At 39.1% G+C, this 16,415-nt stretch overlaps 1 protein-coding gene across 2 annotated transcripts in view; it reads left to right on the top strand.

Annotated features, from left to right (window-relative positions):
- LOC126336711 (lactosylceramide 4-alpha-galactosyltransferase-like) overlaps positions 1–9,414 on the top strand; it is a 518,899-nt gene extending 509,485 nt beyond the window's left edge. For both annotated transcript variants that reach the window (XM_050000685.1, XM_050000684.1), the window contains one exon: positions 6,740–9,414. In XM_050000685.1, the coding sequence (XP_049856642.1) occupies positions 6,740–6,805 (66 nt within the window). In that variant the 3' untranslated portion in view covers positions 6,806–9,414. The remainder of the gene's footprint in view (positions 1–6,739) is intronic.
- Positions 9,415–16,415: the final 7,001 nt, after the last annotated feature.

Here is a 16,415-nt window from a genome sequence, read left to right on the forward strand (position 1 = left end):
ATCCCAGACATGTTTGCCAGGGGAGGGGAAAAAGAAGAGCAAGAGGATAGATATGCAGCACAGAAGGAAACAGATGCTGCAATGGCTGGAAGTCTGTTAGTAGTCAAGCATGCCAAAGAGTTGGCGAGCCCCCTGGGGTGAGGGAGGGGGTGGTGGGGTGGGGTGGGTTGGCACATGGGGCTATCGAAAGTTCTGAAGAGTTTTTGGAAAATACTGTTGTGTAGTACAGTACAAAGGACAGTAAGCTGGTAAAAATGCACATGCACACAACGTCCCTACACTACAATCTGTGCAGTTGTAAATCTCTACTAGTAAAGAAAGCTGCTGTATTAAAATGATTTTAATTTATAGTGAGTAAGAAATATCACGCTTGTTGCTGAACTTCTTTGCACAATTTCAGTATCTTGTGCCTTTTTTACTACATTTTAAAGAGTTTACAGGCACTGGAAGCATGCACATGTGCATTATCACTGTGCTTTCAAAGAAGGAATTATGAAAGAAGAAGAAAGTAAAATACAAGGGTGGTTTGAAAAGTTCTCTGACTCACCACAAGAGGTCAGCACTAGCATGAGTTGTTCACGTGATATTCATTGGACTATTGCCTTTAAACACGTGCCGCATCAGTGCTCTTGGAAGAGAGCTGTGGCAGTGATGTGGTTGTGTTGTTGTTTATGCATAGTGATGTGTGAAGATGGAAAAAAAATCAGGATTCGAACAGTGATTAAGTACTTTGTAAAGAAAGGTATGAAAGCAAAGGACATTCATGCCAATTTCCAGAACACACTGGAGGCTCTGCTCCTTCATGTTCAACTGTTGCCAAGTGGACAAATGAATTTAAATTTGGTCAGGAGAGCTTAGATGATGATCTATGCAGTGGTCGGCCAAGATGTGTCACTGCTCCAGAAGTCATTGCAAAAGTGCACAAAACAGTCATGGAGGATCACCAATTGAAAGTGTATGAAATTGCTCACACTTGCCAGGTGTCATCTGAAAGGGTATATCACATTTTAACTGAAGAATTAGAAATGGAAAAATTATCTGCAAGATGGGTGCCACAACCTTTGGTGCTGTATCAAAAACGCAAGAGCATCGACATATCAGAGCAATGTTTGGGCCATTTTAGGAGAAATGAACAAGATTTTTTGCGCTGATTTGTGACCACAGATGAAAGTTGGGTGCAATACTATACCCCAGCGACAAAACAACAGTCAAAGCTGTGAAAACATGCTGATTCTCCACCGCCAAAGAAAGGCGAGAAAAGTCATGGCATCAGTGTTCTGGGATGCGAAGGGGATTCTGTTTGTATATTATCTCCCCACTGAGCAAACAATTACTGGAGAATACCATGCTAACTTCCTTGACAATTTGCAACAAAAGATATGCGATAAAATGCCAAGTTTCACAAGGAAGAAAGTAACATTCCGTCAAGACAATGCACGCCTGCACATGTGCCGTCGCCATGGCAAAATTACGCAAACAAAGATATGAATTGTTGCCTCATCTGCCTTATTCACCTGATATGGCTCTGTCAGACTTCCATCTCTTCCCAAAACTGAAAGTTTTTCTTTTGTGGACAAAGATTCACTTCAAAAGAAGAATTGATAGCCAGAGTTGACAACTATTTTGCAGGCCTGGAGGAAACTCAGTTTTGAGATGGGATCAAGGCACTGGAACATTGTTGGACCAAGTGCATTAATCTACAGGGAGACTACACTGAAAAATAAAAAAGTGTCAGGGTGTAAGTACATTTTTCTGTTTCGTTCTGAGAACTTTTGCAAATCATCCTTGTATGAACAGATATCAATTTCCAGGGTTGTGTTCCATATTGTCCCCCTGCCTCAATGCTTCATAGCATACAAAAATTCTTTATAACTGGAAAGACTGAATGACAAAAATATAATTAAACAGGCAAACATTAAAACTTGACACCAGGAAGCATAGCAAATAAGGAAATTTTATTTACTGTTTGTACACATTACAGAAGGAAGAATACAAGATAAAAATTTTGGGTGATTTGGAGGTATACAGTGTGCAAAAATTTAGTACACAGAACTGCCACCTCTGGCAGCAACAATGATTCTAAAAATGCTGGGCTGTGAATACAACTAAGACTGGATGACAGATATGTGTATGTCATTGCACGCTGTTTCCATTCTGTGCTAGGGTTCATCAACTTCAAGTGGTGGCTTATCAGTTTTTGGGAAACCATGAGCAGAGGTTTTCGACGGGTACAAGATATGGAAAATGTGCTGACAGGGGCAACAGTGTAACACAAACTGTGTCAAAGTGGGACAGGAGAGTATGGGCAACATGAAGTTGTGGTTATCTTGTTGGAAGATAGTGTCACACATTCTTCAAAGATTAGGCACCACCAGCAGTGTTGACATGGCAAAAATGTGACTGCTCCAAATTAACAACTACACAAAACACAACAGGTGATCATGTGGTGTACCCAATGGAATGCCATTCCATTATGCCAGGTGCTGCCCATAATAATGACAAATGCAATCTAGCAAAGTTCATTCTCCTCGGGACATCCATGACACTGAACTGGGATTGTTCTGATAAGATGACATGTGTCCCCTTCTTCCTCAGATTTAGTGTTGTTACTGTGCACACCACTGACAATGGGAAGGTCTGGCATGGGGTCACTGATTTTTATCAAGTTCTGGAAGGGTGTTTTGTATTAAAAATAAAGACACACGTGTTTCCAACTTTTGCTACTCTCCCTAATTCTTGCAAAACTGAGGTCAAAGTTCATATTTTCAATGCTATACAACGAAATAGCAATTCAAAACCAACATTTTTTACTATACAGCTTGAGCCAAAAAGTATTTTGCAACTTTGGAATGTTACAGAAATTTATTGGGATAACTTAAAGAATCACTAGTTGTGTCGCTTTGTAGCAAACAACCCCAAGTTTCACATAAAAGTGTGACATGTCATTCTACTTGTAATCAGTTTATTTGATTTTTCAGGTTGGCTAAATTTTTTGGTAGGGAGGAACATACACACTGTCTTTAATGAAACCTCAGAGAAAGAAATTGACTGGCATTAACTCTGGGGATCAAGGTGGCCATGTGATTGGCCCTTCATGGTCATTCCAACCTGGAAAGCAGTTATTGAGCAAACCTCGAACTTCTGTAAGGAAATGTGGTGGTGCAACACAATGCTGGTAGGAAAACCATCCCATCTTGGTCGGCCTCATTGATCTGTGGAATTAGAAAGTTTTCAAGCATATCCAGATGCACAATACCAGTGACAGTTTTCTCCATGAAGAAGAAAGGGCTGTAAACTTTCAATTTGCTAAGGGGACAAAACACCTTAATTTTGGGATTGTCATGAACATGTTCCAGGGTTGCATGTGGATTTGCACCGCCCCATATTCTGCAGTTGTGGGTGTTTACTGGGCCTCTGATGTGAATGTCCCTTCAGTATCTGTGAGAACATTTTTTCTGAAGTGCAGAGTTAACCCATAAATGATGCAGTACAATGTTTTCATCTGACAAAACTTCATGTTACTACCTACACATTGTTAGGGAACAATATCAGAAACAAAGCAGTTTGCTTGCTTGTAGTAGAGAAAGAGCACATAGTTTTCTACAGCCTGCAGAGTCCATAATAGTTCTGCACACTTGAATTAGAAATATAACTGTTAGCTGACACAAAGTTGGCGGCATTGGGTGAGGCAACATCAGGTTGCTGTTGCTGGGAGGATGACGAACTGGCCATAAACTGTGAGAGCCTCAATTCACCATTTGCCACGATCTCATCAAGCATCAAGGGATAATCTTCATCACGCTGAGTTATCTTGCCAAATGACAGTGAGCATGAATCCGAAGTACTAGTGCCCTGAAGGCAATCAAATATCCCAATAAGACACTGTCATAACCTGTGTTATACCAGGTGGTTATAATTAAACTTTCTCTATTTAACACATTATAACATGCAAACAAATTACTGTATGTGAATCAAACTAAATGTCCACAGTATGGGGTCCATGATTTCCATGCATCATAGCGCCACTGTCCAGTTCCACCTACAGTCACCAAGTGCCGTACAGTCATCGTGATTCATAGTGTCATACACCAGACCCATCGTAGTGTACATGTTTACAACAGCAGCTTCTGGATCTGGTCAACACATTTCTACATAACTTGTAAATTACTTAAGCTAAAGTTATCTTCAGCTTAATCTAGATGCTGTGCTGCAACAAGCATGTCATTTCAGGGTTTCCTGGTATTATGAACAGACTGGGGTATTGAGGGGATGAAATGTGAAATTCACACCTCCTATATTGTAAGCAAAGTTAATTTCAATATAAACTATGCATTGATGTTCGGGGTTCAGAAGAGAGCTTTAAATTCGGGATTTGACTGGTTGTTGGCAGACATTAGGCAAGAAACTGAAAATCTCCACATATTGAAAACTAAAGAAAGAGAGTACCTTATTAACCGGAACCTCTACAATTTATCAGAATTTTGGTTTGGGCTTAGTGGTGTGAATTTAGTTCACACTATACTGTTATATAGATGGCGATAGTGAAAAGTTAAATAAAACATTAGTTTGGCCTATTAAATGAGAACAGCGGTGTGTGTGTGTGTGTGTGTGTGTGTGTGTGTGTGTGTGTGTGTGTGTGTGTGTGTGTGTGTGTGTGTGTGTTCACACATCACGAGGACCAAAAGCAACAAAAACAATGGAAACACACTACTTGCTATTAAAATGGGATATGTCTTAGTCTCAGTCTCAAGATTTTGAACCAATTTAGATATTGACATGCATCACATGACAGTGAGGTCAGTTATATGGATTATTCTTATAGAGGCTGTACTTTTTTTTAAAAAAAACATTTTAACTTTAAAAAATCCCATTTTAAAGTAGCAATGCAATTGAGATTTGTGTAGGCAAGTAGTACAGACATAACTGTTGTTTTTCACACGGAAAGTTTTTATGAATTGCCTGCAGCCCCTATATTTTCAAAATATAACATTTCATTAGCTGTACTGGGCAGACTACAGCAGTGGTAAGATACTGGCTTCATAACTGTCAAGGTAAACTTCAAATTTTAACAATCCTAGTCAAAAACATCTGTGGCTCTATTAATCATTCAAAGGAAACTCCAGGATGATATTTTCAGTAACAGGTTTATGATTATTTTCTCCAGCCCTTTTGAAAAATGATACAATGTGGAAATCCTGAAGGCCTTTGCTGTTGAGCAGATCGTGAGACCCTAAAACATTGATGACTAATTTTAGACATCTAATACTATGGAACCAACCTCTCGGGTGTCACTGAGTCATTTTCTACCGAATTTTTTTTCTTGGATGCTAATCCAGTAATGTATGATGGAGAACCATTTGCAGTTAAGAAAAGTAACAGTGATACTGGCTGACTGGATCTTTCACTACGATCAAGAATTGTGCTTAGATGAGTCAGATGGTGCACCATTATGATAAATGCAAAAATCCAGGTTTGAATATCCGTCCGACACAAAATTTTATTCTGTCAGCAATGCCAGTTTTGCTCAACACTTGTAAATGTAGTGTATGAATCAAAAAAATTTTAGGTGGAATGGTTGTCCAGTGTACCAGCAGCTACATTTTTGGAGATCCTGTCTTAAAAAGATTTGGGCCATTGGCCTCCAGTGCACGAAGACAATGCCACATGTATGTGAGTTGTGCCTGTGTGAATGTGTTTTTTTTATTTTAGACAGAGGACTTTGCCAAAAGATTATTATATTACAGCAGTCTTTTCATTGTGACTACTGGCAACTCACTGCCTTCTCTATGTGGTAACCAGCACATTTTGAATACATACCTCCATTTGCAAACAGAGGAACATTGTCTCATTTTTCTGGATACTAGGATTCTTTTAAGTTAAAGGAACATAATTAGCAGTTAGCAAAAAGCACAATAACAACAACAAATGGGTCATGTGAACCTGTTCACTGTGCTTTAATTTTATGTGTGAAAGTGTCACTGTCGAGAAGAACTTAAAAATGGTATGTTGAGGGATAAAGGTAATGAATAGCTATATGTGTATGATGGAAGAAATATTATTCCAGCCATTGTGATGAGATGCAGGGGCACCTCGACCTGAAATTTAACTAGAGCACTGACAAATATTTGTCATTATCTCATGCCGACAGCACACTTAACTTTCCTGCAAAGACTTTGCCCTTTACTTTCAGTGCATCTTGTTTTATTACTCACCAGACAACAACCAGTCGCATAGCCAGCCCTGAAGCTCTGCTCTATTTTAGATGTGAGTGAAATGAATACAATGTTAAAAACACAATGTTGTTGAATTTTCTTCCTAACTTACCAGAGTGATGGCATTAATGTGTGGCTGAATGTCTCATATATTGTTCTACCAAGAACAAGCAAGCACATATCTCTAACAAATCAGCTTGCAGTACTGTATTAAATCAGTAACTCTGTATTTCTTCTAGGTACCTTCCTGTGTCAAGGCAAAAGATTGTGTGTGTGTGTGTGTTAGTGAATTTTCAGTTTCTATTTTATCCTATTTTAACACAGTCAGGGCAACACCCTGTAAATTGTTATGGTTGGCATTTATGCACTGAACATACAGGTCACCAATGAACAAATGTATGTGTATTAAAACTGTAGTAAGAAGAACGAAATAAAATAAAAGATTTCCTAAATATTTGATTTCCAGTGGATAGAGAATCTGTGTTAAATGTTAATAACTGGCATTTAGAATAGGTAAGTGCTTTCAGGCATATCATCAGATGTGGTGGCTTTCGTGTGCTGCCAGCAGCACTATTTTTCCCAGTTCATTATAACTCATGGCAGATGTACTTCTCAGAGGAGGATGCAAACACAACACTTGCCAAGCTGGAAACAGCGTATGCTGTTCATGTATGGAACAAGCTAAGCAGAATCAGCCGCAAAACACTCCCTCACTCTGCTTATGCCAAGATTGCACGTGTGAACTGTCCTGATGCCTATGAAAGTGCACTTGATGGCTTCTGAAAATGTTTGCTGTGATAAGTGACAAAAAAACTGGACTGTTAATCAAAGAATGTGAACAGCATTGAGAAACACTTGTACTTTATAAACTGTAGGTTTTAGTTATTTATTTAATTTATTTTTTAAGGATTTTCAATGAGAGTATGGCCAAAGCTCAATATATTTATTATTTCCTAAGATAGTTTCAAGTAACTATGAAAAGTTACTATTTTCCCATACCAGTACCAAATTTACCCTTATAAGGGCTTTACTTTTATATGATGATTCGGTCAGTCATTTTATTTTAAATTTTAGTGTCCACTATGATTAAAACCACATTAGAAAACATGAAATTGTGATTGATTTTCATAAACTTTTAGCAGTTGCAGAGCACGTTTTCATTGTAGCAACACTTGTAAAAAAATTGTTAATTGTGATTCTTCAGCTTTTGGATACACTAAAAGTCACGATTGGAATTTCTGAGAAATCAAGACTAATGGGCAGAGCCTCTAAAATATCATACAGCATTTCAACAATAGATATGAGAGTCACATTTATTGTCAGGGCTAGAACTATTCTCTCAAAGAGTCCACCGACATTTTTTTAAATAAGTAAATTTTTTCACTGACTTGCTGTAACACATTGGAAATTTCTTTAATATTGTATTTAAATTAATATAAGCATGCACAACAGTCTTTTAGAAAAAGAAAAACACCAACAGCATATTGTTTTACATTTAATAAGGTTGTATCCTTTTAACAGTCCTACGACTTACCTTAAATTGCAGCTTTATGTTTATAGTCATGATCACTTAGTGGAAAAAAGAACAAAAAAGCCAAACAGTATGCACTGTACACTATAAATGTGATGCTTCACATAAACAGTACAAGCCTACATTATTACTTTAACTTTCTTTTTTCTGCAATAGGAGGGATTTATTGATTCCCTATGAAGTTAGTTCCCCCCCCCCCCCCCCCCCCCCCCCCCCCCAATGAAATGTGGGACATTTCAAAAGGCTCATGTTTTCATCTAAATAGCCACTAATTTTAACAAAAGTACATCTTTCAATAAAAAAAATACATAAATCAAATGTATCTCCTATCCTTGTACAAGGTGTTTGATTTGATGCCACTTTCTGTGGTAATTTCAGTGCTTACATTACTGTCTGATAAGGTGGATTAACTACACATTGTTATGATTTGCTTATTGATGAGATAAAATGGTATGTTAAGTGGCTGGTTGTCATTTTAAATGTGAAGATGTTATTAATTCAATAAGGAATTACAACTAGCTTTTGTTGTATACATATAGAGTGAAGTGCTGTGTATGCAAATGATTTTTACTGGTATAATAGTTCTCAAATTTCCTGGAGACATTAACTGTGTTAACAGAATTTAAACCTTAGTGCTTATCTCCCTTCTCAAAAAAATTACAATTGTGAAGTAATTTGATATTAGAATTTGCTAGAAGAAAGTGTAGTGCTGGTGTTATCTGCAACTTTCCTATTATGTAGGCCCTTTCATTGTTACTATATGTGGCCAATTTTCCTGATTCAGTGTGGAGTAAAGCTTTGGTTAACTAATTTTAAAGTTGATGATGTGCACCTTTTCACCAAGAACTGTCATCCACTAGACAACCATTCATGTACATAACTAGTTCTGAAACCTGACAGGAGCTGTATCAGAAGATGAGGATAGGGTGGATGTTTTACAAGACACAAGCATGTTACAGTTTAACAATTATTAAGCCTCAAATCTTTCTTCCCACTTTGTGCTCCACTGATACAGATCCATTACCTTTGAGCCCCAGATATTCCTGTTTGTAGGCCTACAAAAATTTCATTTTTAACGACTTGCATCAGTTACTTCTTTTGTTAATCTGTGATGTAATATATGTCTTACAGAACATCTGACAGGAAGACAAGTTGTTTTGTACACTTAAGTGCCATTTACTAATGAAAACATTGCAGTACCTTAACAGTGATACTGAACTGGGGTTGTAAACAAGAACTGATATAATTTCATCAGAGAATTATTCTGCGGTGTTAGGATAATAAAACTTTTTATTTTTCATTGTTGTTAATTAATGATTCTGAAAAGAAATGTAGTCAACTGGAGAAAGCACTGTATATGTAATTCTGGAGGCCAATTTGTAGTCTCTTCTTAAAATGAAAGTGTTCTATATTTTGTCTGCTTTTAAGGGAATAAAGAATGCCATGTATGACTATTTTGTATGAATCCTAGAAAATGTTGCCAATTTAAAACAAAATGTTACAGCATTCCTATCAAGTAATGCTGCCTTACAGAATTTATATTTTATAGATTTTGGTGCACTGATACCAGTATTTAGGGCTCATATTTTGTGAAAATCTAAAGAAAAGGACAATTTATTTGTCTGCCATACTTGCAAATTCCTAAGATAAATAAATAAATAAACTTTAAAATGTCAAATTTTTTAATCTCCTTCCTCCCATTTTCTTTTTCCTAGACAGGCGTAGCTCTCTGATCGAAAGTAATGTATTTTTAAACTTTATGAAATGAAATGAGCTGTATAACCAACAGTGAACAAGAAATTTCTGTTACAGCCCCTCATATGTCTTGGAGACCTAAAGCAACCTGTTTAAGTGTCTTGGACCACTACTGTACTTGGAACCATTAAGTATGAGGGCTGTGATAAATTATATTGACTTCTCTGCAATTTTTAACGATCTAAGATCAATTGCAAACACTTTGATCATCATAACCTAAAGTTTTGTGTAGTGATGTAACAGCCCCTTATTGCTACAACATAATTGCTTGAAATAATGAATCTAGTTTTATACCATTCAAGTTACTTATTTCCACTCTATCAGCTGCCATCATGTGACTGAAGTTTGCACTCTTGGTTTCATTTTTAGAAATAATGCATAACATTTAGTGAAACAGAACTACATTTCACTCACAGTGACACTGTAAGTGCTGCTCAATTTCTTTTTCATTTTCTTTTGAAACAACTGAGATATCTGTGTCAAAGCATGAGGTCAAAATACCTTGACTCAGATAACTAGTTTTACGTAAGTTATTTAACTAATGTTAATTAAAACTTGAATAAAAATTAATTTTTAATTTTCGTGAAGAGTTGTTGAGCAGATGTACATAATTATAGTGATGAATTGCTGACACCAGTCTATTGTGGAACCATATAACATGTTTATTTCCACTCTCAGAAACATTGTAAAGTGTGATCATTATAAGATTTCTGGAGCATGTAGATTTCCTCAATGAAAGCCTACAGAGATCGGCCTATCACCAACTGAAAAATGCTCCTTCTGAGCACAAAAAAAGCAAATATGCTACTCTTTAAAAGACTCTGACAGAAAAGTGGGGAACCATTTGCCTCAACCCTCATTCCACCTTACTTACAAAAAAATTTTGGTATGCTATCATATATGCACGTTTTAAACACAGAACATTCAAAATCCTTTTACCAATCTCTCTCCATAGTGAAGCCTTCATACTCAGCGTCTCCCTCTCACTACCACTGTCTATCTATGTCTCTCTTCCACTGTTGGCACTTTATCCTGTGTCTTTCCCTGTGTTAACTACATACAGAAAATGGAGATTGCTACTCACCTTAAGGATGACACGTTAAACTGCGTGCAGGCCCAATGGAAAGAAACATTAGTTTTCAGCCAAAGCATTTGTCAGAGAATGTAACATACAAACATTAATTCACACAAGCAGGCAGGCCTCATGTACGCAAGACTGCTATCACTGGCAGCTTGGACCGAGATGCAACATCCCGATCTGAGCTGCCGGAGATAGCAGTCATGTGTACGTGAGGTATGCCTACTTGTGTGGATGAATGTTTCTGTGTTTCTTTTTCTGACAAAGGATTTGATAGAAGGCCAATGTGCAAGTGTCTTTTTGTTGTGCCTGCCTACGGCTCAACATGTCATCTTCATGGCAAGTAGCAATCTTTTTCCTTATACTGTTGATCTCCCACTATCAGCGTCTTTATCCATTCTCTCACTCTTCTTTACCACTCTCCTTCTTTCCTAATTTCACTGTGCCCCACTGCCATTGTCTTTGTCCCATTCTTTGTTTCCCATTGTCACTGTCTCTCTCTTTATCACTTATAGCCTGCTGTCTTTCCTCTCCACACATGTCCTTGGGGATGGTTTGGTTTCTTCACGGTTTTCACTCCTACAATGAACTTCCTACCATCACTGTTTCTCTGCTACTCTCTTTGAACACAAATAAGCACCCAAATGTTCAGATGCCAAAAATTTTGGTGAGGAAGGCTGAATGAGAATTGATGCAGCTCATTCCTACTTTCCTGCCAGTTTTTCAGTGACGAACATATATGGCTTTTTGTGCTGACATGTTTTTTTTTTTTTCAGCTGGTGTACTGCTAATATAAAATGAATTCTGTAGATCAGTAAAGTTTTGACAGTTTGTGTATGTACTTCAACATATTTTTATAGTTTGACACATATAAGCAACATAATGTAATGTTAAAACAAAATAGCCTCACATCCAATGCAAGTTCCCTTTTTCAGAAAATGCATGACTACGTTTAACCTACAGCTACAGTGCAACAAAAAGTTTGGTGTTTGATTTGTATGTACAAAGCATTTCTTTATGACAAAAATCATTTTTTTTTGTAAGGTGCTTGTACCATCAGATGGCACTTCCAGATCAGGACAGTCTATATAGGTGTGAAATGTCCATAATGAGACTGTGGAGACAGCACATCAAAATTTGGTTGGTGAAAAAATGGTTACTGAAAACACAGCTTAGTGTCCTCAAAATACTTTCAATGACCCCAGAACACTTAGAAAGTGTTCACTACAATAGTTAAAACTACATCCATGCCTCAGAAAGGATATTACATAGATATGATTGGTAATATTGAATCTCAGTGATGGTTAGTCATAGCAAAAAATCTCCACAGTTTCCCAAGATCATCATCTTAAGAATATATGGTAAAAATATCGACAATGTGCCGTGAGTAGAAGTTACAGAAGTGGCCATCTCCAAAACTGATTCTTTTGGTACCCAAAAAATAATTGTTGTTCAGTTTTCTCATGAACCCCCATGAACAAATGGTCATTTTACAAGCCATCTAGGACCACCCTGCATCACACCTAATGAAAAAGAACCAACCAATTTGCACAATTTGCTTGGGTACTACATAATGTTTAAATTTTGTCTCTATACTGAAGGATTGCTACATTATGCCAGTTTCTCAAGTAGGTATACAAATGACTGCTTGGCCAAGGACTAACCCCTGGCTTTTTGGAACATATGGTGCTGTGCCTGGACTGATAACCATGATCTACATGTGAACATAACTGACAATCTATGAGCAATTTCAGTTTTTCTTTCCATTCACTGAATTTTGGATAAAAGTTTACTTCAGGATAATTTGAAATCATACAGAAGTTTATTTGGGTTAAAAGGCTTGCACATTGACATTTAGCTTGTTTAACATAATAAGGGTGACATCACAAACCACTATAACAAATGACGCTGCCTCAGCTGAAGGCAGACAGTGATGGGGAGTGCTGAATAGTGGTTGATCTGACAGATACACTAGATGTTAGTACATTCTCTGTGTGACTTGGGATGACACTGCATTTTTGTTTTGTATAATGCAAAGGTGGCAACATGGATCGCTGCCGCGTTGGAGTGACAGAGACGTTGCTGCGAACTGTGCTGCATGTGATGATGTGTAATGACTAGCAATACTGGCTGGCGCACTGCGGATTGCCAGTTCAAATGCAACTGTCAACCAAATGAGGTGGCACAGTGGTTAGCATAAAGGAGTCACATTTGGGAGAAGATAGTTCAAGACTGTTGTAGGCTACAGTGGTCTGGAAGCCGAGCGATGACCTCTCCAGTTGACAGGACGCTAGGAAATGACTGTGGACAGGTCAGAAACGCCAAAGAAACATTATTAATTCATGACACCTTTATTCCTGCCGAGTACAATGTGGCCAAGGCTGGCTGAGCTTGGTGATATCAATGACTTTCCCCGAGTCCTCGCTGACTTCGAGCGATGACACCAGTTCCGGGCTACACCAGTCTTGCTAGCCCAGCACTGCATGCTGTGACATAGCGGTGGAACGCTCTTACTTCGGCCATGCGTGGCTGGCAGCGTCTGGCTGGCCGGCCAGGCCAGCAATGGACATCAGGCCGCTGCGCGCAGGAGGCTATGGGTTGGAGTCCCGGTGCTGTCGGCATGAGGGGCTTTCTCGTAGTGTGGAGTGTACTCTATCCCACCCCATCTTCTCCCCTGCTCCTCCTGGTGGCTCGGCCGCCGTGGACGGGTGGAACGGGCTGCAGTCGCCCAGCGTCGTTGGCTCATCCGGTTGTGACGGAGGATGCACAGGGCCTAGGCCCCACACGATCTTGACGACAGCTTACTGATGTGGTCAGCATTGGCGGCGAGCGAGTCTGCCACGATGTCTGCTAATCCTGGGTTGATTGACAGCGACAGCAGAGAGGACCAGAGCTGGTACTGTCCTCTCACGTCTGCTGCTGGATGGACCGCCCTTACTGCAACATCTGCTTAATAAAGATTAACATGTCGATCACCGAGCTGAGCGCTATGCAGCATCCCAGTACACATCTCACTGCAAGTCTAACTGCGAGTATCTTGTTGCTATCAAAGCTGGCATATTTAAAGGAGGCACGAGTGACGTCCTGGCATCATGCTCGTTTGTAATGAACGCATTTGTTCCACTTATACTGCTGATTTATCTGTTCTACTCACCCCTTAGGTGTTCTTGTGACAGAGTTACGTGTTGTTAACGGCAGACTTATGCGAAGTTGTGAAGTGCAGTACAGCTGATGCTATACCTCTGTCTTACACTCTACGAAAGTCTCCGTCTAACACAAACCCGCGTGCCAAGCAATTCTCTCTCGCCTGTTGTGTGTAACCAGGCCACTGCCCCTGTGTGATGACACATTCCGATACATGTGCAATCCTCTTACCTCTTGGCTAACCTACTGACCCTGGCTCTCGGCATAGGCAATGAAACTTTGACAATATTCCACGTTTCCAACTCTTTGCTATTTTGCGTCTGTATTCTGGACTATTCTCTGTTTGAATAAATAGCAACATATGCCATGCAGAAGTTGAGTTGTTTTCCATTTGTACATTGGAATTTGTAGTAAATATACTATAGTGCTAAGTGTTGTACTTCATTAACAATCCTTCTCTGAGATTTGGACCTCATTGTGATTACGAGATGACAGAGTTTTATGGAGGCACTGAATACTTCAAAATATCTACATCACCATGGCTCCAATTAGGCAATGTAAAAGCTGTTGCCTATGCAGACAGGAACTGGAATATGAGCAGTGAATTATCCCCAAGGTCTGTACATTCAGGAAATCAATGAATTCTAAAACAGCAAGAAGTCAGCTGCACATCAGCATTTGACTGAGTTGCCAAATACAACAAATGGTATGACATACTGTGTTTCGTAAATGTGTATTTTTACTTGGATGGCAAAGTCCAGCAATGGTTACAGAATATCACAGAGAAGCTCATCAAATGGGAAAAATCTCACATCCAACTGAAGAAAATATTTTGTGACGATCTGCAGTCAACCCACTTATCATAACAGTAATCTAAAAGCAGGACCCATCATGGGGAAATGACAGTCTTACGTAAATAATATTTTGGTCCTAAGCCACATCATAAATCCACATATGACATAAGCCAGCAAAATCACATACTTGATGAAGAGTGTCATAGCAGACATGTACCAAGCTCTTCTGGCAAAGCATGTCACAAAAACCGAGGAATTCATCAGGTGGTGCCAGAACATCAGTGAACAACAGAAGAGAATCAGGCAAAAGAAGCACAGATTTGTGAACATGTGCCATACAGCAATTACGTAAGACTGCCAGACCACACCTCTTCATGTGTCACATAGTAAAGGAAACAGTACAACAGAGCTCTGGATAAACAAAAGCTATTCTAAGAAACACAAATAAAGGTTGCTCCAGGTCACAAGTATTGGCAACTCATCCCTGGAGGTCTATGTGCTGAAAAATCCTAATCAATTCAGGATGGGTGTATCTGTGCCATCAGTGAAAAATAGTGCTCCACTACCACTACGGATAAAGCATTGGAGAAAGCTAATACAAACTGTTAACAAGGTCTCACTTGACTGATGAACAGTATCAATGAATGTTAACCATTTTGTGACAATTTTTGAATGAATGCTTTCATATCCAGAGTGGAAGAAAGACAGAAAAAAAACTTTCAATGGTAAAACACTGGATGGACACTAAGAATTATCTGCCAGCCAGCACCTTTACAGGGCATTGCCAGCTGAATGGCACATAATTCTGGAGGAAACGGAGAAGATATCACTGAACCTTCTGAGAGTCCTTGGTCACCTCCTGTGGTCCTTTCAAAAAGGATGGCACATGACACTTCCACGTTGACTGCCAATGACTGAAAAAAATCACAAAGGAAGACATTTATCAGTTGCTGCCTATTGATGACACCCTAGACCGCTTGCAAGAAGCAAAGCACTTATCAACATTGGACACAGAGGCAGGCTTCTGGCAAATCAAGAGTGACTAGACTGAGCCGGAAAAGATTCCCTTTGTAGCTGTAACAGGCTTTATGAGTTCAAAGTTATGTCATTTAGACTTCATAACACTCAAGACACCTTTGAGCATATGGTCAACCTGCTTTGATATCTTAAATGGACTATGTATCTTTTCAATCTAGATGACACTGTTTTCTTTAGGACAATTGGAAAACGTAGGCACTCATATCAGAACCATAGAACAGGAAAGGAAAAAAAAAAAACTACATGTTGATGGAAGGGAAGACAGCTAAAAACAGGGACTTGGTGAAAGATCCATAAAATATGCCAGAAAGAGTAAAGATTAAATGTCCTCAGCCATACTGCTATGATGGATAAAAAGTAAAATGTGGTTGACAGCCCACATGTCATTCATTAAAACAGCTGCTAATCAGACAGCAATCATAAATGATAATGTAAGTGGTTAAAAAGGGCATTCTGCCAGGAAATGATGAACCATCAGAGATTGAGGGCAGTGAGCAAAATCTGGCGGGAGAGCACCACTTACCAAATGGCGATGGCTAAAAAGACAATGACTTGTACACAACCTAGGTAAAATAATCTAATGGTGAGAGGGCCAAGAGGATGTTGTCCAAGCTACTGGGAGAGGCTTGATTCCCTGGAGCTTGTTCCCATGAAATGAGGACCAGTGGTGATGCCAAAGTGACACCATCTGCTGACAGACAGCAACACAGGGGTCATTGGTGAGACTGGAAGAAATAGCGAGCCAAGGTATGAGCACTGCAGACTTCGCAGCAGTGTCAGTGGCCTCATTTCCTGTCAGACTGACTTGACCAGGAACCCATATAAACATCACAGTGGCCCCATCAAGAATAAGCAAGTGACAG

This window comes from Schistocerca gregaria, chromosome 2 (assembly GCF_023897955.1).
Source record: "Schistocerca gregaria isolate iqSchGreg1 chromosome 2, iqSchGreg1.2, whole genome shotgun sequence".
In the NCBI taxonomy this organism is placed as follows: Eukaryota; Metazoa; Arthropoda; class Insecta; order Orthoptera; family Acrididae; genus Schistocerca; species Schistocerca gregaria.